This window comes from Delphinus delphis, chromosome 3 (genome assembly GCF_949987515.2).
Source record: "Delphinus delphis chromosome 3, mDelDel1.2, whole genome shotgun sequence".
In the NCBI taxonomy this organism is placed as follows: domain Eukaryota; kingdom Metazoa; phylum Chordata; class Mammalia; order Artiodactyla; family Delphinidae; genus Delphinus; species Delphinus delphis.
In genome coordinates, this window is record NC_082685.1 from 47,181,365 (window position 1) to 47,207,756 (window position 26,392).

At 54.8% G+C, this 26,392-nt stretch overlaps 1 protein-coding gene across 1 annotated transcript in view; it reads left to right on the forward strand.

Annotated features, from left to right (window-relative positions):
• CAMK2A (calcium/calmodulin dependent protein kinase II alpha) overlaps window positions 1–19,410 on the forward strand; it is a 65,768-nt gene extending 46,358 nt beyond the window's left edge. The window contains exons 14-18 of the mRNA XM_060008533.1: window positions 2,718–2,766; window positions 9,284–9,359; window positions 11,968–12,062; window positions 15,796–16,024; window positions 16,287–19,410. Of these exons, the coding sequence (XP_059864516.1) occupies window positions 2,718–2,766; window positions 9,284–9,359; window positions 11,968–12,062; window positions 15,796–16,024; window positions 16,287–16,290 (453 nt within the window). The 3' untranslated portion in view covers window positions 16,291–19,410. The remainder of the gene's footprint in view (window positions 1–2,717; window positions 2,767–9,283; window positions 9,360–11,967; window positions 12,063–15,795; window positions 16,025–16,286) is intronic.
• Window positions 19,411–26,392: the final 6,982 nt, after the last annotated feature.

The window sequence follows — 26,392 nt, forward strand, 5'->3', positions numbered from 1 at the left end:
CTCCCACCCCTCAACCCCACTCACTGCCCCCTGTTGGTGTCCCATCCGTGCGTCCTGACCCCTCTCCCCCATGTCCCATCCTGTCACTGTGCGTCCGAATTTGATGCAGTCTCTGCTCTGTGTTGCCTCCTCGTGTCCCGCCTGGAAACTCCTGGCCCTCACGCTGCTCCTCAGGTTTCCGCTGACAGCCGAGCTGTGTGGGCCTGTCCCCTCCAACACACACTGTGCCTGGCCCGGCTCCAGCCAGGAGTGAGGCCAACGCTAGGAGGACAGGGCAGGGAAGGAGGGGCTGGCTGCAGGCTGCTGCCTTGCCGGAGTCACACTGCCCGGGCCAGCTGGGGCAGAGGCAGGGGCTGTGAGCACTTACACTGGAAATGCCCAGTGAGCCACCTCCATGCAGAGGCCCTGGATGGAGAGGACAGGATAGGATCTAAGGCTCCTGGCGCTCAGAGGCTCCTGGATCTTGGAGTCAGAAAGCCCAGACTTAGACCTGAGGACACTTGGAGAATATCCAGTGCCTCCCACTGGCAAAGGCCTGCCCGGAGGCATCTCAGGTCTCCCCTCTGCTCCCCACACAGAGCAGCAAGGGGAGAGCCTCCTGGCCTCTCAGATGTAAGTGCTTCCAGGATAAGCCTTTGAAGAGCCATCAGGCTGTGGGTACCTGGACAGAGGAGAGGGCCTGCACTGGGGGTTCCAGCCTCTTCTTTGCTAGTAGCTAGCTGAGCGACCTTGGGTGGATCGCTGCCCGTCTCTGGACCCCAGGTTCTTGTCTGCTCAATGCAGGTGTCGGTCTTGGCCTGTAACCTTCTATGAGTGTGAGTCTTTAAGACTCCAGGCTTAGAGCTGAAAGAAGGAGAAGACAGTCTACATGTTCCTCTCTCCTTCCCTTGGTTCCACAGTTGATTATACAGGGGAAATGACAAATCCCCCCAAAGCTAGAATAGGCTGAATGGCAAGGCCCAAAGACTCAAATTCTGGGCTCAGCTGTGCGTCTGCCTTTGCCGCAGTCTCTCTATCAGCATAAAGGAGCCGAATAGGCCAGTCACTGGGAAGCTGTGGGCACAACCAGGACTTCTGAGGCCACTTAGAGGAGTGGTTCCCACACCTGTCTCTGCTTTGGAATCACCTGGGGATAGTGTTTAAAATAAAGACGCCCAGGCCCCAGCCCAGACCTAGTTATCAGACTCCTTACAGGGGGTCTGGTTATGTATATTTTGGACAAGTTTCCTGAGTGACTGTGACATTCAACCAAACTAGGAGTGGGGTCTTTCCAGCAGAGACACAGGAGGAGTCTAGGAGGAGACATTGGGCCTCATCTCCAGACCCGAGCACCTTGTTGTCCTTCAAGAGCTTAGGATTCTGGAGGCCTTAGGCGCCGGGTATCTGAGACCCAGGATTTGCCTCCTCCATCTGAACTTGGCATAGGGCGAGCCCTGATCCAAGAGAGGCTTAGCCCGCAGCTCGATGGTTGGATTGTTGAGACCCAGGCAGCTGTGCACGAGGCTCCAGAACGCTAGGCTGAGAGAGGCCTGGCCCTGCCAGGTCAGCTGCTGCTGGTGGCCCTGACTCCTTGTCCCAATGCCATTGCCGGCAAGGGACCACAGAGGATGACCCCGAGGCCCATCCTCCTTCCACCCCTCCCCTGTCGTTCGTTCCTCTGCTCCCTGCCGTTTTCACGCTGTGTCTTTTCCTGTCCCATCTCTTCTCCTTGTTTTTCCAGAAAAGAAAGTCCAGTTCCAGCGTTCAGTTAATGGTGAGTGTCTGCCGTCTCCCAAACGCCGGTAAATCCTGGGCCTCGAACCCTCGCTCCTGCCTCGCTCCTGCAGGCTACACTGGGAACCCGGGCGGGGAGAGGGTGCTCAGGGTGTGCTTGGTACGTGTGCCTCGTGTGACAATATGTGTGTTGTGTGTGCGTGTTGTTGGCGTGTTTCTGTTGACACCTCCAACTCCATGACCCAGGCCAGCAGCCTGCTGGTAGACCTGAGAACTCCCTCAGCTGTGAAGGTTGACTTGAAGCCCATCCCACATCCAGCCCGTGGCTTCTCGCTTCGCCTTGCCCTCTGCTCTGGAGCTCAGCTCAGGACTTGGTTTGTGTCAGTTGTGGCCACTGGGGGGCTTGGTTTGGCCGAAGTAGCGGGCGCCGTAGAGGCCCTTCTTGAGCTTCTGTGAGGCTAACCAGGGCCTGCCGGTGGCAGAGGAGCCACCAGCCCCTGCCACCGTCTAGGGGTTCCTGCGGTGGCATGGTGGCCCACGTCCCTCTTCTTCTGATTCCATTGCTGTCTCCCTCAGTTGTGTGGTTTTTCTCCCCCTGGAAAGCCCAGCCTCTGTCACACTGGACCTCCCCCCGTCTCTCTCTTCCTCTCCTGCCGGTGTGTGTACTCCTTCCCCGTCCTGTGGCCACCATGTGCCTCTCTGCCCTCCACACCCCCTCTCTGCTCCCTCAAGCAGACAGGGCTCAGGACCCCCTTCCAGAAAGGCCAGGGCTCTCCACACATCCACCCCTTCATTTACAGCCCCGTCCCCGCCACCAGCCACCAGCCACCTGCTTAGTTGGGCCCGTCCCCTCCTTAGGCTTGGAAGTCTGACAGGGTTTTCAGTGCAGCATCTGGATGGCAGAGCCCATGAGGCTTACGGCAACGGGGCCGCAGCATCAGGCAGACCACACCTCTTCCCGCTTGGCAAGCGGGCCTCACCACCTCCCGTGTTCTCTTTGGCAGGAATCTTCAGAGAGCACCAACACCACCATTGAGGATGAAGACACCAAAGGTAGGAGGGGTCTTGCCTTCAGCATCTGGGCCCCCGGGCCTCCTGGCAGGCCCCCTTCGCCGACAGCCTCCGGCCTGAAGGGACCGCAAGGCCAGCTTTGTGTCCTGTTTCTCTACAGAGAGCCTCGCTTTGGCTCCTTATAGGCTGGGTACACAGCGGGGTGCCATTTCCCTGTGTGAGGTGCCTGGATGGACTTTTCTCATGGTAGCAGTTATGTGTTGACTTTAACACGTATTAGAAAAAATTAACATAGTCAAGTCATAAATGTATCATAGTAGTATACATTTTCCTTTGGCAGTGTTTTTGGATTTTAAAAAAAAACCACAAGTTGATTTTAAAAACTTGAAGTAATTATAGTAAGGGAAGGGAAAGCAAAAATGTATCAATAGGAAATTCAACAAACTGGAATATGGGAAACCCTGCCTAAGACCGACCCAAACTGCGGGGGCTACTGTAGCCAGTGGCTAATAGTCTTCACAAGCCCTCGGATGAAAGGGGGAGCAAGACCCCAGATAACGGTGATCTGATAGTAAGAGAGGAAATAATAGGATGGGAATAGGAACAATGGCTGCCTTTTATGGGGTACTTGCTGCATGCTAGACCTGTTCCAAGTGCTTGGTACTCACCTGAGCTTTACAACAAGCTAAGAAGTAGGTACTGTGATTAACCCCATCCGACAGCCCAGAAACTCAGGGGTTGAGTCAATTGGCCTAAGCTCCCAGACCTCGTAAAGGGGACAGTTAGGATATGAACCCAGGCAGTGTGGCTCCAGGGCCTGGCTCAGCTGAGGAGGCCTTGGCATGTGGAAAGATGCTTGGAGCTTGGAGGAGGGAGGATGGAGCGCTGGCTTCCGCCCAGGGGACACCAGATCCTTGGACGAGTTAGTGACATCCTGCTGTTCTGCCTGTACCCAGCCCTTCTTCTTTCCCCAGGACAGGGAGATCGGCAAGGGAGGGGGTTCTCACACTCCAGTGTGTGTCAGAGATGCCTGGGGAGTCTCTGAAATCGAGAAAAGCAGCATTGACCTGGAGAGATCACAGCTGTGCCAGTTGAGATATTTTCAGGAGTTTAGATGATTTGCTTCTAAAAGAATATACAATGATGGGGACAAGAGCATTTTGTTATGTAATAAATATTTTTGCACAGTTGCCGTGCAGGCTTATTTAAGGCAGATTTGACACACTAAACGCCGTTGACTGCCTCCTGACTCTGCCACGATGTTTGGAAGACCAGCCCCACCCTATGTGTGTCCCTCTCCGGTCATTCCCGGCTGGGGCAAAGCAGGGGCAGGAGATGGTCACTCCATCACCATAGCCTGGTGCTAGAGCAAATCAAGCGTCTATGAAAGCACCAGGGACAACCTTCAAAATGCATTATCTCGAAGAATTCCCTTGGGATCAGGTCAGCATTCTAAGTCCCTCAAGTATGATTTTTAACCATATTCCTGGCCCTGCTCCAGTGGAATCTGATTCCATAGGTTTATGGTGGGCCGAGATAGGTTGTTTCTGAGACATTCACCATATCTGAGGCTCATTGTAAGGTGCTGGGAGTTTTGAGGAGACTTGTTGTGGCCTCATAATCCTGGTCTCAGAGCAGACAGGGTCTGTGGAGGCAAACTGGCTCTGTGATTCTTCATTGGAGTCCATCTGCTGGGTGACCTTAGACAACTTACTGAACCTCTCTGAGCCTCAGTTTCCTTAACAGTAAAGAGATGATAATAGTATCAAGCTCAGAGGATTGCTGTGCAGATGAGACGACAGGCTGTGTCTAAAGTGCCTACACAGTGTTTGGCATATGGCCACTGTTTAATAAGTCTTAATTTCTCTTCTTTCAAACTGGAGCTTATGGTTGAATGACAGGAAGCCATGTGACGTTTTCTTGGAGCGTCAGTTTTACTCAAAGATTATTTTAAGACAAATATTTATACGTTCAACAGACAGAGAAATGTTTGGAATAGAATGTAAAATTTGTGTGCGCTGTTAATGTAAAATGTGACCCGTTAAAGACATTTTCCACCTGGGGTAACGGCTCTGGGTTACATCCCTGAGGCCTGACATTTACAATCATTATCCTCTGCTTTAGAGATATCAGGATGGGAACATTTGCGAAGTCTTGAATTTTAGTTCACTTATGCCCCTTTTAAAGAGGGGAGGATGGGACTTCCATGGCGGTCCAGTGGTTAAGACTCTGCGCTTCCACTGTAGGGGGCACGGGTTTGATCCCTGGTCGGGGAACTAAGATCCCACATGCTGTGCAGCATAGCCAAAAAAAATAAAATTTAATTTAAAAATAAAATAAAGAGGGGAGGCTGAGGCCTAGCGAAGAGAAAGGGCATGTCAATGTTACTAATGGTAAAACTGGGACCCCGTTCCCTGCCTCAGTTTCCACACATGTAAAAGGCCATGTCTGATGGAAGAGTTGCTGGCTCAGCCAGGAGCTCCTCCCCCTGTTTGGCAGGAGAGAGGAACTCTGTGCCTCCCCCAGCTTCTCCAGGCCTCAGAGAAAGTTTCCAGAGAACCATTTTCTGGTGTTAATTTGTTAAGTCTTCTTACTAAGTGAGAATAGCAGCTGGTGGGGTGGATTCTGACCTAACATTAAAGTTAATTAGAAATGTCATCCTCCAGGGATCATTCTCCCCTCAGCAAAGAAAGGGACATTAATATTTCAGAGCCCCTCAGGCTTCATACACAGGCCTCTCACCCTCTGAGCTGCACGGGGTTCTGCCAGACATCCTCCCCACCGCCCTATCTCCTCCTGGTCAGCTCCTTGAAAATTCAATTTCCTCTCCAACCCAAAGAGCTGCCTTAGAATCTGGGCAGAGACATTCTAGGAACTATCAGTCAGGAATGCTGATCCCGTCTCAGCCTCCTCATCCTGTGTGACCTTGAGAGAGTGCCTTAACCTCTCTGGAGCTTCAGCTTTCCCATCTAGAGCGGAGCCCTCCTGGTTGTCTGGGTGAACACCTGGCAGATGAGAAATGCCAGAGGGTGCCACTGAGCAGCTGCTGGATGAATCTTTCGTAGAGCAATAGGTCTGCCAAGGGCATGGGAGGGGCTCAGAACCAGAGTGAATTCCTCCAGATTTAAGGAGCACCAGACCCCCAGATCTTTGGTCCCAGAGAATGAAGCTAGGGAGAGTCCTGCCTGCTAGGCTTCAATTGTCGGCAAACTTGGTGTCCTGAGTGGCTGGAGGCCAAGTTAGGCACTGTCTCAGGCTGCATTCATAGAGGTGAAGTGTCCAGAATTGGGGAGGGGGTAGAGAGTGCTACCCTAGACCTGATATTCTGCAACATTCAAGCCACATCAGGGATAGTGTGCTCACACTCAGAGAGGCAACTAAGCAGCTTAAGTACCCTCGAAAATAGATGGCCAGCTGGAGCCAGATCCTGCGAACCACATGCGGGAGGCCTTCAGCCCTGAGAAGAAAAGACTGGTGGGGGAAGGCACCTGGAGAAGCAGGTACACACTGAAGGATCCCAGAAGGCAGACCAGAACTATAACTGGGGGCTTTTAGGGGGAGACTGCAACTTGAAAGAAGGAGGTGGATGCAAATGGCAAAAGCCGTTCAGCAGTGCGGTGGCCTGCCCGGCAGGCTGCAAGCCCCAAAGTTCCAACCGAAACTGAACCATCATATATCAGGCTGCTGGGAAGTGTCCCTGCCCGGGTTAGAGGCTAGAGACCGTCCTCAGGGAGAACTTCCAAGTCAGAGCTTTCCAGTGATGGTGATCACAGCGCTTGCTTATGGAGGGCCAGGCAGTTCTCTCAGTGCTTTACATAATGCATCGTATTTACATAAGTGAGTCGATATAAAGGGCTTGGAACAGTAGCTGGTTCTGAGTGAGGACCATATGTGTGTTAGTTATTTTTATTGATATATTCTTAACTCAATCCTCAGAACCACCCTATGAGGTAAGTACTATTAGTAGCTCCATTATACATATGGGAAACTGAGGTAGGAGGAAGTATCTTGCCCAAGGGAACACAGTTACTAAGTAGCAGAGCCAGGATCCAAACTCAGGGGGTCTGGCTCCAGAATCCATGCCCTTGACCGCTTGAGTAGCCTGTCTGAGATGGTGGTGAGAAGCGGCCCACGGGAGACAGGGCATTAAGCACGGGCTCGTGGAATGTCAAGTGGGAAGGGTTCTTAAAGCATGTGGAGTCGCTCTGCATCATCACCCTGATTTCATGTGGGAGCAGCTGGAACGAGGTGTCTCCTGGTGGAGGTGGGTTTCTCCCCATCCTCAATCCCCCAGCTTCCACGAAGGAGGTCAGAGTTGACCAGGAGGCCGGGCTGTTGGGCTCCTAGGGACAGAGGCCACAAGGCAACTTGGGCAATTCCAGGGAACAGGGCAAGGCCAGCAGCCCCAGACCCTGATTTGGTCCATCTGCTCGTTCATTCATTCAAGCTGCCTCCGCCTGAGCCCGAGGCAAGACCCCAGAGTCACCCGGCTGACCTCCTGGTCTAAGACAGACCCGTTCCCAGCCCTGGCGATTCTTTGCAGAGCCAGGAGATAAAGAATTAGCGGCTCACTGTGGTGACTGACATTGGAGATAGTAACTTCAGTGATGTTACGTCTACTGAGCGCCCACCACATGCTAAGAGCTGCGCTGGGCACCGGGCCCTGCCCTGAGGGGGCAGGTGCGGGGGGAGAGGGAGATGGGCTTTGGAGCTGCACAGTCTGCTCGGGGCGGTTGGTCCACTGGAGCAGACTATTTCACCTTTTGCCTCCACGGTGACGGGAGCTTGTCTCTGACCGGGAGGAGAGAACCGCATGAAATTGTGCTGGGAGGCTTCAAAGATTCGCGGCTTAAGCACTGGCGCAGTCACTCACTCCATAAGGAATGCCTGGCCAGGCCTGCTCCAGGCTCCAGGGATCAGCGAGCCTCCATGGAGCTCATATTTGAGCTGGGGAAGAGACAAGCATGTGGGCCCAACACATCACGGAACGCATGGGAGCTCCTGGGTCCTGTGGAAAAGGCCCTGGGCTGGGAGCCAAACTCTGCACCCAAAATGTTCTATGTCCTTGGGCAAGTCCCACCCCTTACCAAGCTTCTGTTTCCCCAATGTTGGATGAGCAGGCTGAGTCCCTGGTCCCCAAGCGTTCTTGCGGCCTGGGTGTCCTGCGATTCTTTATCCTCTGGGCCTGAGGTGAGCTCCTCAGTGTGAGGAGGGATGGGATGGCACCAGCAATTGGTGAGGAAAGGGGCAGGGACAAGGCCTCCTCCAGGAGCCGTCTCCCTCCCATGCTCCCAGCCTGAGAAATGGGCAACATGTCCACCCATCTCACCTGAGACTGCTCTAGCAGGCCAGCTCACTGACCGGCTTGGAGGTTAAGCTTGAGCCTGTGGGAGGAAGGGAAGCAGGCCTGGCCCTGGGAAACACGCCTGAGGCTTCTGGGTGCATAGCCCTGCTGGGAGCCAGAACACTTGGCTTCAAATTCCTTCATTGCTGAGGCTCGGTCTCCTCATGTGTCAGATGGGGGGAAACTGGCCTCGCCTCCCCCTACCCCCCAGGCTGTGAGGAGCAGATGCAGTAATGAGCAGATGCAGGAGGCAGCACTTGCAGTGTATACCTACTGTGTGCCAGGCTCTGGTCCAAGTGCCTCAGGCACATCATCTCATCGCATGCTCATAACAACTCCGGGACGAGGGCATTGTCATCTCCATACGAGGGACCAGAAAACAACCTCGTGCCCCACGGCTGCACAGCTTGTAAAGACCTGGGGTGGGATTTAGAAGAAGCCTGTCTGGTGCTGAAGCCTGGGTTCTTTACACAACTTGTTCAGCACTGAACGTATGAGAGGTGATGGTGTCCCCATTTTACAGATGGGAAAACTGGGGCTCAGAACATCACACACCTGATAAGAAAACTGATGTCTAATCCTCTACCAGGAAGACAGCAGCTGTTCGTGGTGTTTCAGTGGTGGACAGGGGAGGCCAGGTGTCAGCAACTGGGATTCATTCTGCCTAGAAAGTTCTGGAAGGCTCAGTGCCTGATTCCTATAGACACCCAAATGGAACAAAAACTGACTCAGACCTAAGGGATGAGTAAGCCCTAAGCCCGCCCTTAGTGGCCCCAGTTTGGACCATGGGGGAGCCCCTGGTTTATGGTTGCTGGTGACAACCTCCACAGGTGACCTTGCTTGGATTCAGGTGGCGAAACAAGGTAATGGAGAAGCATATTTTGGACTCGAGACCTGGGTTCAAATCAGGCCTAGAGCCAGAATCATGCATGCTGTTTCGAGGCAGAGGCTGCCAACTAAGACACTGGCTCTGCCCATTGTATTTGAGGGAAATTTCACACTTTTTTCTTCACCTTTCTGGGCCTCAGTTTCTTCTTCCATGAAATGGGAGTAATGATACCCAGGGACAGTGTGAGGATAAACGAGACAATCTCTCTGAGGCCCTCAGGTGCCAGGACAGGGTCTGGCGCATGTTAGGGGCTCAGGAAGCTGTGGTTGGCGCTGCATCCCAATCACTATCGCTATTATTTCTCTGTGTTCCCTCCTGCCTTACAGTGCGGAAACAAGAAATTATAAAAGTGACAGAACAGCTGATTGAAGCCATAAGCAATGGAGATTTTGAGTCCTACACGTGAGTCGGCTGGGTCCATTCTGCATGTCCCGCCTGGATTGTTGATCAGGGGGTGCTGATGGCTACCTTTGGGGGTCCTTGTCTCTGACCCTCATTTACTCACTCTGCATGTGCTGTGAATCAGGCTGAACTCATATTTCTGGTTTGCCTTCAGACTTCACGCTTTCATTAAGCTTTCTGTTCACAATACTTGTCTATATCTCAGTCCTGCTCCTATCTTGTTCCCCAGGAGGAACTCCAACAAAACTCTTTTGCTTCCCCAAGGACAGAGTGGGTGGGTCTCCACCACAACATGGACCTCCTCAGGAGATGAGCTGGGTCCTGCCACATGGGCCTGGGGCCTCACCCTGGACCTCCTATGACCTCAGATGAGAAGCAGCAGGCAGGAACCCATAGCGTTTGTACATCCAGTGAGTAGGGGTGAGCAAAAGAACCTCCAGAAGGAATCTTACATCCTCTGGGGATAAGGCAGAGTGCACAAAAATAGCATGATATGAAACAGGTGGTATGAGACATCCTCTACACACCTGATCAGCTGTTGGAGGGGCAGCTCTGTGCAAAGGCTGGGCTGGAGCGACCCCTGGTGGCCACCCTCAGCCTTGCTGGTCTGGCCTGGAAGCAGGCCTTCCGCTGGCCCCCAGGAGAGCCAGGATTCTGGGCTGAGGCCTCAACATCTTGGCCAGAGCTAACGAGGCCTGGGCCTGAAGACCCCACATATGCTTTTTGGTGGACGAAAGCTGCCAACTAAGGGCAGAATGACCTTTGCTTATTGGGTTCAGGTGAGATGGGAATAACTGGGCTGGGCTTTGCTCCTCGGGCAGCCTGATCTTGGTTACCACTATGTCCAGGAGCTGAAGTTTGTCTCTCAAAGGCTTGGCAGTCCAGGCACATCCTAACTGTGGGAGGGTTTCAGCAGCAGCGGGTGGCAAAGCCCCAGCCATCTACTGATTGTCTCTGGAGGAACAAGGATCTTGGAAGGTGCAGGTGTGAGACGGAGGCCGCTTGTACATGTGAGTGTGATGCAGTTGCCCACACATGCACGTTTGTGACTGCGTGCACAAGGGGTGTGCACGGGTGTGTGTGCACATGTGCCCCTGCGGGTTGCATAAAAGCATGGAAATGCGCTGTTGAACGGGTTTTGCATCCGGTCCTAGAAAGAATTAAGTCAGCGATGGGAGAGCCCGAGAGTGGCTCTGGAAGGGCACAGCCAGGGAGAAAGGGAAAGAGAGGTGGCCCCTATGGACCCCAAGCCTCCCACCTCTGTGATGTCACTTCCTCTGGCATCTGCAGCCCAGTCTAGGTTCTGACCACTTGCCATGACCTCTGGGGCCTATGGTGCCGAGTCTGGCCCTGTGTCACCCTGGATAAGCTCCTTTGTCTCACTGAGCCTCGGTTTCCCTACACGTAAAATGGAATTGGAGCAGAGGGTCCTTCAGAGGCAGGGACACCCAGAGACCCTCTGGAGAAGGGCTCCTCTTGGCCAGGGGCTGCTTAGTCTTCCAGACGGTCAGGGCTCAGACCCCCAGCCTTAGAGGATTCTGGATCTGGAAGGGTCCTGAGCGTCCCATATGGTCTGAGCACAACCTCCAGCTCCATCTGGAGAACGTGAGGTCCTGAGTGGAGAAGCGAGTTGTCTGGAGTCACAGAGACAGGGCAGTCAGGGCAGAGCAAGGGCAGAGTGCCCTGCTCTCCCCACGGCATCCAGCTCAGACGATGCTGGCCCAGTGCCCTCCTCCACTGTTTTCAGTCCCTCCCCGTGTCAGGATCTTTGACTGGCCTGGGGTGCTTCCTGTTGCTGGCTTCATTGTCATCATCACAGGGGTCCATGTTGTGTTACAGAAGATCCCAGAGACCTAGGGGTGGGGGAGACAGGTTTTTCCTTCCTCCGTCTGGCTGTCAGGGTCTCCCAGAAAACAGACCTGGGTGGGAGCACCGAGCCGAAAATGCAGAGCAGTGGGCCTCCTCGGCCATGCCCTGCGCTCCTTCCTCCCAGGCATCATTTCTTGGAATGCTGTTTTCCTCATCTTACAGAAGAGGAAAGTGTGGCTCACCAGGAGGGCTGCTGCCAACAATAGGGCAACTTTGTTTAAAGTAGCAGAACGCACTCCCTCCAGGGACACACCTGCTTGGTGAACAGAAGTTGCTTCACTTTAGTGAAGGAAAATGTCTCCCCACCCAAGGAAGACCATTTAGGAAAAGCCCTCTCTGGATGGATCTGCTGCCCTGGGCGGGGGATGTAATTTGGAGAGGAGTGTACAGGCTGAATTATCCCCGCCGGAGCCTTGGGGCAGCGTACCATGCACGACATTCATGGTGCTCTTGCTTAGAGAGGTTAAGCCCCTTGCTGGGGGTCTCATAACCTGTAAGTGGCAGAGCCACGACCTGGACCCAGGCTTCCCAGTTCTCAGTGGCACTAGCCAGTCAGCATTGCCCCACACCGTAACTGGACCAGCCCTGTCCCATCCGCCAACCTCACTGATCCTGTGAGGTGGGTGCAGTCACTTTTATTTCACAGGCTTGCCTTCCCAGGGTCCAGGCCCCTGGAATTTAGAGGGGGGCACCCGAGAGGCCACCCTAGCCCATCTTTCCTCTGACTTCCTCCCCCCAGGAAGATGTGTGACCCCGGGATGACAGCCTTCGAACCCGAGGCCCTAGGGAACCTGGTCGAGGGCCTGGACTTCCATCGATTCTATTTTGAAAACCGTGAGCAATCCCTTCCCTCTGGGCTGCCTGTTGTCTGCTCTTTTCCGTGTCCTGCCAGATGGCACAGCAGGGTGACGGGCAGGGCCCCCGGGTCAGCTCAGGAGGCAGCGAAGAGGAAGGTCCTGTGTGGACAGGGGTTGGTACCATCTTGGCTCCCTCCCCGAACCCTGGACCGTCCGATGCCAGTGGCTGCGGATGGGGACTTGGGACGAGCGTGACAAGCCCTCCCAGCCCTCGCCTGCCCATGACCCTGGTAGGGCCTGGGGAAGACCTTTCTTCCCTTTCTACAGATAAGGGAGCCTTCCCACCAGGGCACACCCCCAAGTTACAGTCACCTGAATGCCTGCAGCCACCCCAGCTGCCCAGCTGGTCGCAAGCTGGCACATGGGCTGTTGTTGTGCAGGTGCCCCCGTGGGTGGGCAGTCTGGGGAAGGAGAGGACAAAGCTCACACTGCTGTGCCCTGCCTATTTGTCTAGGTCTCTGTCCGCATGTCTGTCCTTCCCGGGCCTCTCCTTTGCAGGAGAGACCCTGGCAGCTTTGCAACCCGGGGCTGTCAGGGGGCTGAGGCTGGGCCTGACCTAGGGCGCTTTCTGCCTGTGTCTGTGTCTCACCTTGGCCAGGGGTCAGACGGGGACGAACCAAAGCACACGCAGGTTAGACTCCTGCAGCTCAGGACCCGGAGGGAGGCCCTGAGAAGTGGCACATCCAGGGTCCCCCAGAGGGAAGGCACGTACCACCAAGGCTATGCTGGGTGATTTCCGGTGCATGTGGACACCAGTTGAAACAGCATTGGTTCACACAGTGAGAAAGTTTGTCCCTATCTAAATTCTCTTTCAGTACATCCGGCTCCGCCAAGAGGAAAGGGTCAGTTTAACGCTAGTCTGTCCCAAGCACCTAATGCTTTCTAACTCACCTCATTATCAGAAAGAGAGTGGTCTCAGGCTCAGGTCCCTTGCAGGCAAGAGCATGGAGCTAGGATTACATAACTTGGTTTTATTTTAACTGGACTTATTATTAAAATTGTATTCTATGAGACTGGTTATTCATTAATGATTGTACTAGAAAGTTTTCTTTTAAAATAAATTCATATAAATTAATAAAGTGAATCAGTTTAAGGAAATATTTTCATAAAGTAAGTACAGGTAGATGGTAAAAATAAAGGTGATACCTAAGCAACTGAAGTTGGATCTAGTCCAACTCTTCATTGTACAGAGGTCCAGAGAAGGGAATGACTTGTCCAAAGGAACCCAGAAAGTTGGCAGCAGAACCCGGTCCTGATTCTCTCCAGCGCCTCCTTCCTTCCCTGTGCTCCCCCCTCACCTGGGCATTAGTGTCCCTAGACGGACACTCCTCTCCTGCCTGCACGCAGTCTGATGGAATCTTGTAGAGTATGAGGGCTTAAGGGCATCCCCAAAAAGCCGTGAAGAAGGAAGTTGCATTTTCCTTTGACACATCAAACTCTGATTTTCTAAGGCTAGCAATGGAGATAGAATGTGAGGAGAGGTGGCTGGACCCCACCGTCCCCGTCACCCTGGAGTTCCCTAGCTGATCACCATGGCCACCTCTATACTCGTCTGTCCTGGGGGGGGGGCACTGGTTCCCCAGAGAATTCCACAATCCCCACAGAGCAGAGCAGAGACCAGGCTGAACCGGCTCTGAAGACTGAGGGATGGCAAAAGGGAAAAAAAACACAGACGGCTGTGCTAGCCCTTGATCTGCATCCTGGCAGCGAGCCCCATCACAGCACCAGCCCGCTGGACTCTGGGCTTGGACACCTGGTCACATCAAAGGACCCACAAGGCCAAGACCCAGAGTAACTGCCTGCCCTGGGGCAAGTCCCACCCTCCTGCCTGCTTTATCCTGCGGGAGGACCTGGCCCTTTCTCCCATTCTATCCATGAGGATAGAAAATGCAAGCCTAGAGTCTGTTCAGAAGATACCACATGAGGGTGGCCACTGCTCTACAAATGACCCTCAGGACCCTCGCCCTGGCAGACAACAGTAAGGCCCAGCGCCCTCAACAATACTAAGCTCTGTTTGTCCCTTTGGAGATCGTTCTGGATTGTCCTAATTTAGACCCACCTCGAGACCGACTTCTTTTAGGTTCTACTGCATTTCTTTCAGAAACTGGCCTAGCTTTGGACAAGTCCGATTGCTTCTCTGGACCTCAGTTTCCAGGTCTGCTAAATGGATGCATTGAACTAGACGGTGTTGAGTGCCTCCAGCCCCAGATGCTGTCAAGGCTGCTTATGGAGGCCTCCTTGCATTTTGTGGGAGGGCCATGGGGTGACCTCTGACCTCTGACCTTGAGGTCACCCCCAAGCCTATATAACACAAAAGCTCTGCACTCTCTCTGTCCAAGGTCCCAGAACTGTAAAAGTCTCTTAGTCTACATATGTAAGACTTAGTGATTTTGAGTCATTTATCCAAAGCCTGGGTATAGTGTGATTGGAATATTTAGGGGTGGATACTATTGGATGCTTTCTGAAGTCCTGGAAAAAAAAAATTTTTTTTAACATTTTTCAGGAAATCAGTGGCTCACAAACCTGTCTGGGCATCAGAATCAGAGGATGGGGGAGGGAGCGGGGAGAGGGAGCTTTTTAATATTATAGATTCCTGAACTGGCATCTTGAAGGGTGGGGCTGGGTAGTCTATATTTTAAATCAGCTCTCCATGGATTCGGATACGTTTGGGCTGCACTAAGAAACGGCATGAGGGTTCCTCTGAAGCCAAGATCCTGGTGATCCCTGTCCAGCCCCTCCCTAGGTCATCGTCTTTCTGTGCTTTTGTTTTCTATCTTGCTGAAAACATTGAGAGTTCCTAGAACCAAGATGATGATGATAGTGGTGATGATGATAATAATAATAGTAATATTTCACATAGAGAGAGCCGGTTTCTGGTACTTTTGTCAGTTCTGCCATGATTACAAGAGCTATGCATTGCCCTCTAACGCTGAAAAGTTCCACGACTTCACCCCATCACCACCAACACCATCCTTATAATTCCAAGATTCTAAGGTTATACAATTTTAATATTCTTCAAGTTTCCATCATTCTACATGTTGAGAATAGAGGTGGCAAATGAGGGACCCACAAGCCATAGCTGGACTACACATGTTTCATGGGGTCTGTATGATGTTTTAAATTTGAATTTGATGCCAATAATTAAAAATGAGGCATTCGACATAAAAATCCAGATTTCTAGATTCTCTTGAAAAATCAGGTGTGGCAACACGGGTCCCACTTACATAGCAAACACCAGGGAAGCTGTGTGCAGGGCACCTCCATAGAAGGGACACGGTGTCCTATTCACCACCACTCCCTATTGTCCCCCTGGCCCAGAGACGAAGGGTCCGTTGTCATTTAACATCTTATATTCAGTTCAGCCTCCTTGTTAATGTACTCTCCTGGCCTCTACAGGGATCTGGGTTGAGGCTCTGGTGTAAGCTCACCTGGTTCCCCATTCACCTGTGTGTCTGAGACACTATGATTTGAAAATTCCATTCCCCTGCATTTGAAGAATTCAGCTTGTTTTGAAGTCCACTGTATCTCAGCTGGGATATGAGCTTGACTCCCAGGGAGCTGAGCCCTGTCACAGAGCCCCACTCTTCGGGAAGCGAGGCAGGCAGAGGTGCCTCTTGCCGAGAGGGTTGCTGAGAATTGGGGAAGTGAAGGAAGCGAGGCAGGAGGCCCCCAGGTGCGACCCCTCTGCCCCCTCCCATCCCCGCCTGCAGTGTGGTCCCGGAACAGCAAGCCTGTGCACACCACCATCCTGAATCCCCACATTCACCTGATGGGTGACGAGGCGGCCTGCATCGCCTACATCCGCATCACGCAGTACCTGGATGCCGGCGGCATCCCCCGCACGGCCCAGTCGGAAGAGACCCGCGTCTGGCACCGCCGGGATGGCAAATGGCAGATCATCCACTTCCACAGATCTGGGGCGCCCTCCGTCCTGCCCCAGTAAGAGCCCCTCCTTCCTGCCATCTGTTATTCAGGATAATCTAAAGGAACGGGGTGGTGCCTGTCTGGAGACGGTACACGTTGGGGAACCCGGCGGCTGGGAAGACCACAGGGAGGAGATCAGGCCTGGAGGCCCCAGGGGGTGAGGGGGAAGAGCTGGGGGGACCCACAGGAGGCAGCTTGAACTCCATCCAAGGAGGTGGGCAGGCTGGGTGCCCTCGGAAGCACCTACGTTACGCACCACACATACCATGTCTTACAGCTGAAGGACCAGGCTGGGGGCACTGTACCGCAGAGATCCACCGTTCGTCCGTGGAATGTGGCTGCTGGTTCTCCCACTTGGATTTAGCTGGAATTCCCCCAATCACATCATCCCATCACCACCACCATCACCATCACCTTCATACCTGTGTCAAGAAAACCTGCCTGTTCGCAAAAGCCATCATGACTTCAGAGCAAATGGCGACATCTCCCCGTCACCACCCGTCCCCTGCCAGGGCAGGGCTTCCTCAGGCCCACGTGCCCTGGGTGCTGGACCTGAGGACCCCCCCCCCTCCCCTCAGCTGTCATTGGCCTGGTCTTGCCTTGGCCGGAAGCCACAGTGCCCAGCTGTGTATTCATCCAGGGGCTGGGGAGGAGGGGCGGAGCTGGGAGGAGTGTGGCAACCTCCAGATCCTCTCCCTGATCTCGCCTCTCCCGGGCTCCTCTAGGGAAGGGCAGAAGAACGCCCAGTCCCCCGAGCCAACCTCCCCCGGGGGAGAGGGGGAGAGAGGAGCAGATGCCAGGAGCCTCCCGCCTCAAACTGCCTTCCTAACTCTTCTCCCATCCTGTCCTGCTCTCCTGCTCTCCAGCCGACCCTCCTCCCTCAGTGTGGGGAGCGCAATCCTCTCAGGGTGCCCCCACTTCTTTCCTTCCTCCTCCTGCTGACATTTACTTCCAACACTAACTGCGCATTCCACCCTTCCATCAGGCCCGGAGAATTCCAGCTTCATCACATCCAAGGGAGAGAATCTGATTGCTTTTGGGGGGCGAAAGAAAACAGCGTTTAGGTATCACTTCTACTTGGACCGCATGCCTTTTTATAGCCAAACTTCTGTGTTTCGTAAATGGATTTTGCGTTAATGGATATTTATGTAATAACTAGACCTCTCAAATTGGTGAGAAGGTCTGGGTTGGGAAGGGAGGTGGGAAGAGGGCTGAGGGGTATTTTTTTCTGTTCTTGGTCTTTTTTTTTTTTTTTTGGTCATCGCTGAGATGGACTTTGTCACTTGTGGTTATCTGGGGCTGAGATGGACTCAGCCCCCGGGGGAAGGATCTCTCTGACATTTCAGTCCCCAGCTTCCCTTGCGGACTGGAGAAGCATCAGGTGTTAGAAACAGCAAATCAGGGCAGAGAGAGTGGGGGAAGCTGTGAGGGTGGCAGTACCTGGACTTTACCTTGCTTGCCTCCCAAACTGGGGTCCTTACTACCGTGCTTCCCAGGATTTCATCCCCCACATCTGCACACCCCCCCTCAGCGCCCCCCACCTAGCTCTGGAGGGTTCACGAGCATGTGTCTTCATGCGGGTCCAAAAAGAGCGCTGGGATTTCTCCTCTTCGCACCTCCTCCTGCAGCTGTGGGTTTGCATCTCTTCCTTCCTTTCTCTTTCCCTCTTCCCTTGGGATTGACTCTGATGTGGAATGCCTTGGTACCTCCACCAGGATCTACTGTCTGCACTGTTTTTCTTTGCATGACTTTATATGCAGTAAGTATGTTGAAAAAAAAAAAAGAAAAGAAGAAAAAACACTCAGCAAAACCAACCTACATGTTTTGGACAAAAAAAAAAATAGAGGTTGTATTCTCAGTGTCCGACTCGGAATTATGTTGCTGCCTCTCTGTGCTTTTGGCCTCTGTGTGGCCGTGTTTTGCCAGGATGAGATACTTTCCCCTCTGGAGGATTTTAGGGGAGGAAGAGCCACATCCCCAAAGATTTGGAGGAGTCTCTGATTCCCCCAAACCTCTGGGGAATCCTGGGTGTTGAGTGGAGCCGGACTGGTGGGGATGTGACCCAGGACTTTCTGAGTTTTCCCCTATCATGAGCTGTCTGCTGGGCCCATTCTCAAGAGTTCCTGCCCGCGGGACAGGTGAGGCAGGCTGGGTGGGGGCCGTAGGCCAGGAGAGAGGCTGCCCAGCCCTCCTGGTCTCCAAACTGGTCGATCACTGGACTCTATCCTTGGCAGAGACCCTGCTGCCAAGGCCCGGGCGGGCATTTGGCCTGCCCCAGGTCCAGAAGGCTTCTCAGCAAGGCCCAATGAGCCCAGCGCTCCAGCAGCCAAACCGCCTGCCTCCCTTGCTGTCTGCCAGCTCCCACAGCCATCCCCAAGCCAAAGGTGAGCGGTTGCTGCCATTACCAAGGCAAAGTCTGGTCCTTCCTTCAGCCTCAGTTTCCCCCTCTGTTAAAGGGGTTAAATATTCCCGCCCAGCCTATGTGGCAGGGCTGATGCGGGATCAAACAGGATGGTGAGGTGAAGCCCAATACGCCCATGAGAATTGACAGTGTGAGTCACTGGCTGGACTCCTGTTCTTTTCTGGGCCTGACCAGTCCCCCCTCCCTCCCCCGCCTGCCCCTCATCCCCCTCTTTGGTGCCTGTCCTCTACTAATCAGCAGGGGACTGCGGGGGAAAGAGCCACAGTTTGGGGGTGATTAGAATTCCATTCCCAGCTCTGACCAGACTTGCTGTGTGACCTTGGGAAAGTCCTTTCCCTGCTCTGCCCTCGGTTCCCCACCAGAGGGAGCTGAGCTGGAGGACACCAACGTCCTGCCTTTCATCTGCTGACGCACCTCCTGTCCACTGTGCCCCTCTCTGGGTAACAGAGAAGTGGAGGCCGGTCCCTACCCCAGGCCAAGATGGCCCCACTGCGAAGGCCAAGCCTGTGGGTGCGCAGCCAGCCGGTGTGGACCACAGGGCACCGGTGTGATCCCAAAGCAGCAGGCAGGGGAGACTGGCAGACAAAGCGCGGCCCAGAGCCCAACCCCACCGGACAGTCAAACGTCCTGCAGATGCAAAAAATCCACACCGAAGACAAGTCCTAGGCTCCAGCATGCAAACACGTTAACGGGAAAGCATTCTCCCGGGCGTGCGCCCAGCAAGCGCTGATCCTGACCCCTGGCCTCCTGTCTCCCGTCAAAGGGAGACTCTTTTGGGGATGTATTTGCCAGACTCCCTGTGCTGGTTTCTTTGTTACTATTTGTTTGGGGTTTTGTTTCCGTTCTTCCTTTTTTAAAATATGTGGCTGTGAACTTGAATGACCACTGCTCAAACTTTCTGCTATTGTGGGGTTGGGGGGAAGAAGGGGTGTCTGTTTTATTCTTGGTGTTTTCAGTGCAATAAATAGCTACAAACTTCTGTGCACTGGCTGTCTCTCTGTCTTGGTCAAGCAGGGCACTGGGAGAGTCTGTCAGTTTCCTGTTCTAGTTCTTGGCATTTGCACAATGAAGGCCCAGGTCTTCATTCTGATTGGACTAACGTGGTCACGTGCTTAAGTCTGAGCCAATCACTGTGGGATTATGCCTGGACCACGTGCCCCAGCCTTAGAGGCTGGGATGGGGTTGGCTCCGTCTCAGGCACGTGGAGTGCCCTTAACAAGAGCAATGGGTAGGCGTGAGTTGCCTCCAGTGGCCAACAGCAGAGTCTCCCTCGGGGAGCCTGGGGCCAGGCTCTTCTCCTCTGGGCCTTGGTTTCCTTGTATAATGAGGAGGTTGTTCCAGAAGAAGTCCCTCCCCACCCATTCCTTTTCCTCCTGCCCAACCTCACAGGCAAGCCCCCAGGCCTCAGAGCCCCTGGAGAGGGGTTTGGAGAATGTCAGAGGGGGAGGAAGGGTCTCTTTACCCACAAACTATCTGTGAAACTAGTGTCGGGGGCAGTTTCACCTGTGCTGGGGCTGTTGCGAGGGGTGGTGGGCTGGCTTTACTGGAAGAAGGGAGGCCACTGCTGCATTAGAGGCCAGTGTGGTTCCCTGAGCCCAAGCTGCTCAGGCTGGGCCAGGGTGGTGATGCAGAGGCTTTGGCCCCCTCAGGCCATGAGAGGGTGACCAACCATCCCGTTTGCTGACATGGAATTTTCAGTGCGAAACCCGAAGTCCCAGGCAAAACAGATGAGTTGCTCACTGTAAGCCATGCCCCCCCTACCTAAGAGGCCTGATTCCACAAGATTGGGGGGTTGTGACTTTTGGAGCCTATGGTCCTCTCCAGACCACGCTACGGGTGTCTGGGCTCCAGAATACCCACGCCAGCTGCTTTCTGGGTCTGTCCTGCCTGCTGGCCTGTGAGGCGGCCAGGGGGGCGTGTCTATGGGGCATGTGCCCCTCACACACGTGAGGACCTTGGCAGTAAGGCTGAAAAGCCCAAGGAAGCGGGCCGCAGGGGGGCCTAAGGCTTTCATTTGCACTCTTGCCCTGGAGCCTGGCACGGCAGCGCCAGGACTGCTTGGACCTGAGCCTTCAGGCGCCTTGGATCTCCCGCCTGGGCAGCAGGAAGGACTTGAGAGCTTGGGCTGCCATTGCAGGCACTTGCCGGCAGGTGGCAGCCTAGGAGCAGGTTACAGGAGGTCCGGGGTTCTGTGTGCCTGCGAAGCTCTGGGAGCTTCCGGTAGACCTCAGGAAGTATCCTTTACCTCGCAAAGTACCAGCTCCACTTAAAGCACTATTATTATCTACAGAGGCATGATCCTTTACAGTTCACAAAGTGATTTCACACCTCTTGTCCCAGTTACAACAGCCCTATTTTGAAGATGAAGAAAATGAGGCTCAGAGGCAAAGAGGCTTCTTGCAAGACAGAGAGCCGGGACTCAAACACGCAGAGCTCTGTTCTCTCCAGGCCCCTGGTCTGTGTTTCTCCATCTGTGGATGGCCAGCAAACGGTGGCTGGGATTCTCAGGAACCCCATCTCTTTGACCCCTATCCCTTCCACCTGCTGCCTCATCTCTTAGTGGTCTACACCTGTAGTCTCCACCTGTTCACTGCCCATTTACGCCAGAACTCACTGCAGAGGGCTGGTTTCCCTCTTTTTCCTTGCTCGGTGCATAGCAATGCCTCCGCACCCTTCAGGACACAGCTGCGGTACCTTCTCCGGGAAGGCCCCGCCTCCTTCCCAGCAGGCACTGTGTTAGGTCCCTCCATGAGCTCCGCGACCTCCTCTACCCACCTCGCCAGAGCGTGCTGGTTTGAAGTCACCTGAGCAAGTGTCTACATAACGTGTGCTCCTGGAAGGCGGTCAGCGCTTGGTCCACGCTCAGGATGCACGCAGCAGGTATCATCATCCTTGCCCCGGGGTAGACCCCTGACAAATGTGTGCTGCTGGAACGTGTGCACACCTGACCTCCTTTATGTGTGCTCTCACAACCCTCAGTTCACCCCCCTGCTGGGCACTACTATTCTCTTCATTCCACGAACAAGGGGACGCGGTGGTGCAGAAAGTGAAGGCAGCACTTGCCCAAAATGGCCCAGGGAGGGAGGGAGGTGAGACTCGGAATAGGAACCACTCCGAACAACTGCTAGGGCATGCGGCAGACGGGCTGGGCTCTGAGGGGGACCCAGAGATGAGCTAGCTTGTCTCCTGTCCCCAGGAATCCCTGATGCCACCCCAGAAAGCGAGAACCGGCATTCAGGGTGGGCTGGGATGAGGGCTGGCCCTGGTGTGAAGGTTGTGGGAGCTCTAGAAGAAAGAGTAGGAGGGGCGTGGCAGTGACTGGGGGTTCTGGAGGGGATTTGAGGGGATGATCGGCAGATTGAGATGTGGCGGAAGAATGCAGGCAAGAGCCAGGCTGAGAGCCCAGAACAGTGGGTCACGTAGCGGGGAGAAGGGGGTCAGAGGTGTCAGAAGGCCGAGAGGGCCCCGAACCTACCGTGCTGGAGGTGTGCCTTTCCAGGGCATGGGTGGGTCCCCAGCAATGGAAATGGCCTTTCCCAGACCAGGGCCATAGTATACCTTCTAGGGAACATCTCCCAGCAGGTGCTGGGAGTGTTTGCAGAGGGCAAGGTGGGGCAGGTCCAGTCCTGTGGAAATGGACGCCCTCCTTGTCCTTCCTCCTGGGATGAGCCCCACCCTCCCTTCTCCACCTGGGCCCGCAAAGGTCTCAGAGGCCACTTCCCTCTGGGCGGCCATCCCTTCCAGGGCCTTGGGCCACAGCAGATGGTGAATGGAGTTATCTAGAAGTGGACTATCTCGTCCCGCAAGAAAAAGGAGGGGATTATCATCATTCTCTCCTGGTGTGACCTTGGGCGTGTTACTTTCCCTCTCTGGACCTCAGTTTCCTCATCATTACAGCAACAGGGGTGAACCCGTGGGCCCCAAATATATATGGGAACTCGGCTGGCTGCTCAGAATCACCCGGGAAGTTTGCTAAAAATACAGATACTTCAGGCTCCACCCGCAGGGATTAGGAAACGCTGGACTGGGCAGGGCTCCAGGCGGCTGTAGTCTTAGCAAGAACCCAGTTTGGGAATTCTGTGTTGAGCACCCCCTTCCCCGGTTCCCACAGTCACACTGGCAGCTGGAAGATCCAGTTATCGGCAGGCCCCACCCCAGCCTTCCCGCTTCCCCATCCTGCTCCCCTGACTCAGCTAGATCAATATTGACCGTCGGCCCCTCCCCTGGCTCTGACTCCCGTCACCCCAAGCCCCCAAACTCTCTGAGACCCTGAACCCGCTCAGCAGAATCAAGGTCCAAGCAAGGCTTTTGGCCCGGAGGATTTTATTCCTGTCCCACTGCCCCCAGCCCCACACCACATCCTCCACCTCTGACTGGGTTGGCAGGCAGGGCATCCTAGCTCACTGCAGAAACCATCAGGGCTCCTACTCACAACTCCATCCTGCAAGAGGGGACAAGCCCTGAATCTGGCTCCAGAGAGGTGGTGCTCCCCCTGTAGCTCTCCACGGCATGGTCACTGGCAAAAGCCTGAATTGGGCAGGCAGGGGCACTGAGCTCCCCTCTGCCCACAGCTCTCCCTCCAGCCACCTCTGTGGGGCACAACACGGTTCCTGTCCAACCCATTCATCTTACTGATGGGGACGCTGGTCTAGCCTCCAAGGCAAATGCCATGGAGCTGGAAGGTGCAAGCCATGGGCTCCGTCTTGGCCTGTCTCTGGCTCCAAGCACACCACCCCCGCCCTCCTTCCCCCAGGTTGGTTGGTTGAAGGAGCGAGCTAGGCCTGTTTCTTTATTTGTGCAAGGGAGAGCAGGCTCTTGAGAACCATGACACCTGGAGAGAATTTCTACATGCCACGTTTTAGGTTAAGCATTCTGATCTTTTTTTTTTTAATAGGCATCAAGCAGCTATATTACCTCATTTAATCCCCTGCCAGGGGAAAGTTATTCTCCCCATTTGACATCTGAGGACACCTGGGTTCAGAGAAGGGCAGTAGATTCAGCTGGTCACACAGCCAGTGAGCAATGGAGTCGAGATTGGGCTCTGACCAGCGGATGTCCGAGTCCTCCTGGGCTGCTACCCACTCCAATACTCGAAGGGACACAGCTCACAGATGCTGTGGGCTTTAGTGGGAAAATTCCCCCAAATGAAAAGTGATCCTGGATGGGGGTGCCGGGAGGAGGCCTCCATGTGGCCAGAGGGGGCGGGCTGCTGCTCAGTCCTGGGGGAGAAGGGCAGGCAGCAGGAAGTCAGGCAGACGTGCTGTAGGGGTGCTGACCAAGGCTCCGCGGGTGGGAGGCGGCTCTGGATGCCCTTCCAGGGCAAGACCAGCGTCAGCGAGGCCTCAGGCCCCAGAGGGAGTGGTCTGGAGCTCAAGGAGCCAAACTTTCCATGAGCCATTAGCAAAAAATGAGTCTGGAGAACGGTGTCCACCGCAGACCCGGAGGCTCTGCAACCCCGGGTCACGTGGAATTCACGTGGAATTCGGAGGGGCTGGGACTGTCTTAACTCTTCGCTCGCTGTCCCCAGAGCCACCAAGAAACTGCTTTTAGATTGATGCTGCATCCATCGTGCAAAGCTGTGCACTGGCACTGTGGGTCCCCAAGGCCACACAGCCAGGAGGGGCAGAGCAGGGAACGACCCCAGGTCTGTGTGGCTAAGTAGCACACCCGCCCCCCGATGGTGCCCTACTGCTGCCCCAAGTACTCTGGGGTCCAAAGAGCGTGATGTAAGGGTCTTAACTGCACGGAAATTAATGGGCTGTCTCAGAACACCGTGAGTGCTCTGTGCAGGCTAGGCTGGGCAGGGCTCACCAGATGTAGGGCTGAGCCAGCCCCCCTGAAGACCCCAGGAGTCCATACCTGGGGGTGATAAAGACTGTATGGAGGTGGGACCTGAGAGGATGGACAGGATTCCAATGGGTAGATGGAGAAGGCACTGGGTCAGGGAACCTGGGCCTATTCAGGGAACCATGCAGAGACGAACTTGGCGGGGGTGGTGGAGGGGGCAGGGCCTACTGAGGACCAAACAGCAAGATAACCAGCGGACCCACGGTGTTATCTGTTGACCCTAACTTAACCTTGAGAATATGGCTGCCCTAATGGTGTGGCCTCTCTCTCCTCTGCCCCACCCCCACCCCCATTTGCTCTCACAGATCATAGGCTGGAAGTCACGGCAGATGGTCCACGGCCCCATCTCAGTGCCTCTCGGTCTCTGATGACTCCCAGAACAGGAATGGAGGGCCCCAGGTCACCCCTCCACCACACCCCAGCCAGGCACATCCACTGCCTCCCAGGGCCCCCCATCAGCCTCCCAGGGTCAGGGGTCCATGGACACAGAGATTAGCGAAGACAGGAAGCAGAGCACTGAGCAGGAGTGGGGAGCCCTGGGCCTGGCTTCAGCTCTAGGCCACTCTCACCGTGGATCCCCAGGCAAGCCCTGCCTCTCCGACTGCTAAGGCCCTAATTCTGCTGAGCTGTCGGCGTGCACTGAGAGGCTGACAGGAGGCCCTAACTGAGCCATGCTCTTTTACACGTTCTGAATCAGTTTCCCACATTTAAAAATGGGAAATGTCTCGTGAAAATCCAGATTTCCCTCTTCTCTTAAAAAGCCAGGCTATCTGGAGACCTGGGCCCACACTTCTGAGGTAGCTCCCCCTTAAGAGAGGCATCATACCTTCTTCTCCAGTTCATCACAGTCCCCACCAGGCCCTCTTGTCTCTCCAATAGTCACTAAGGGTCAGATGCCACTTACTCTCCCATTTACACCCACAGCTCTGCTCGCCGGGGTTCCCTGCCTGGCCCTGTAGGCACTTGGGTTTGGCACCTGCTGGGACATTCTAGGATTCCAGGCTGGGCTTCTACTCCAGACAGGGCTGATGTCTCCTGTCCGATGCGTACTGTGCTGTCAGGGATGCCTCCAGCTGTGGGTCCCTGGTCCTTAATCAGCTCCCACTGCGATCGGGGCCTGGCTGGCATCTGGTATGAGGCAGGGAGATCTGAAGTCAATATGGAGATCAGGACGGGAGCAGTAGGGAGATGGCATGGGCAGCAGAGGAAGCAGAAGCCTGGGGCAGCTGGAAAGGCTGTCGGAGCAGCGGAAATGGGAAAAGCAGGACAGACTGGAAGACTGGGCCAGGGAGGACAGTCCAGGAACCGCAGCGGCAGGGCGGTGGCCAGGAAGAGCGGAGGCAGGAGGAAAGCAGGGCAAGGGAGGTGAGGCTGGAGGAGCTGAGGCTGGTGGAGTTCATAGATGCCTCGAATCCTCCAACTGCAGACTCGGGAATCTGGGAAAAGAAAAGCCTAGACTCCTAGGATCCTCCGCTCCTGACTTCCAAGATGCAGGGCTACAGCCAAGGGGCTGCGTGAGGAGTACTCACGAGCCATGCTCAGTCCTAGAGCTCAGGCTCCATCCTGGAGCAAGCCCGGAGAGCGCCTCCTTCCGGGCCAGAGGTGGCTGTGGGGGTGCTGAGAGGGCCGGGCGCCAGGGGCTTTGTGAGCAAGGCTGGAGCCCGCCCCCAGGGTGTGGGAAGAAGCATTGTGAACTGTGAAGGCCATTCCTGCATCCTCTGCAAATTAGCAAACCCATCTCTCTTCCCCCACCCAGAGCCCCAAACAAAGAGGGGGCAGGAGGGGGCCCTGGCCCTTTGTTAGGGGAAATTTATTAATATCCGAAGTATGCAGCAGCCCTTCCTCTCCACCCGCATTCAAAGCCTTTGCAAACACCTGGGCCTCGCATTTGAAAGGCACTGGGGCCCTTTTATATTGGCAAGGTCCTGCCAGGTGGGGGTGGGTAGAACCAGGAAATTCTTCCGGCCTGGGAAAGTCATGGCTCCTCCCAATTCTACTCTTGGAGCTCCAGCTGCAACTGCAGGTAAGGCTGGGAAAGAGCTGGGGAGGGAAGGAGGGCAGCTGGCCAGGGAAAGGAGATGGCTGACAGGCCCTGGTTTGTCCCCAGCTCTGCC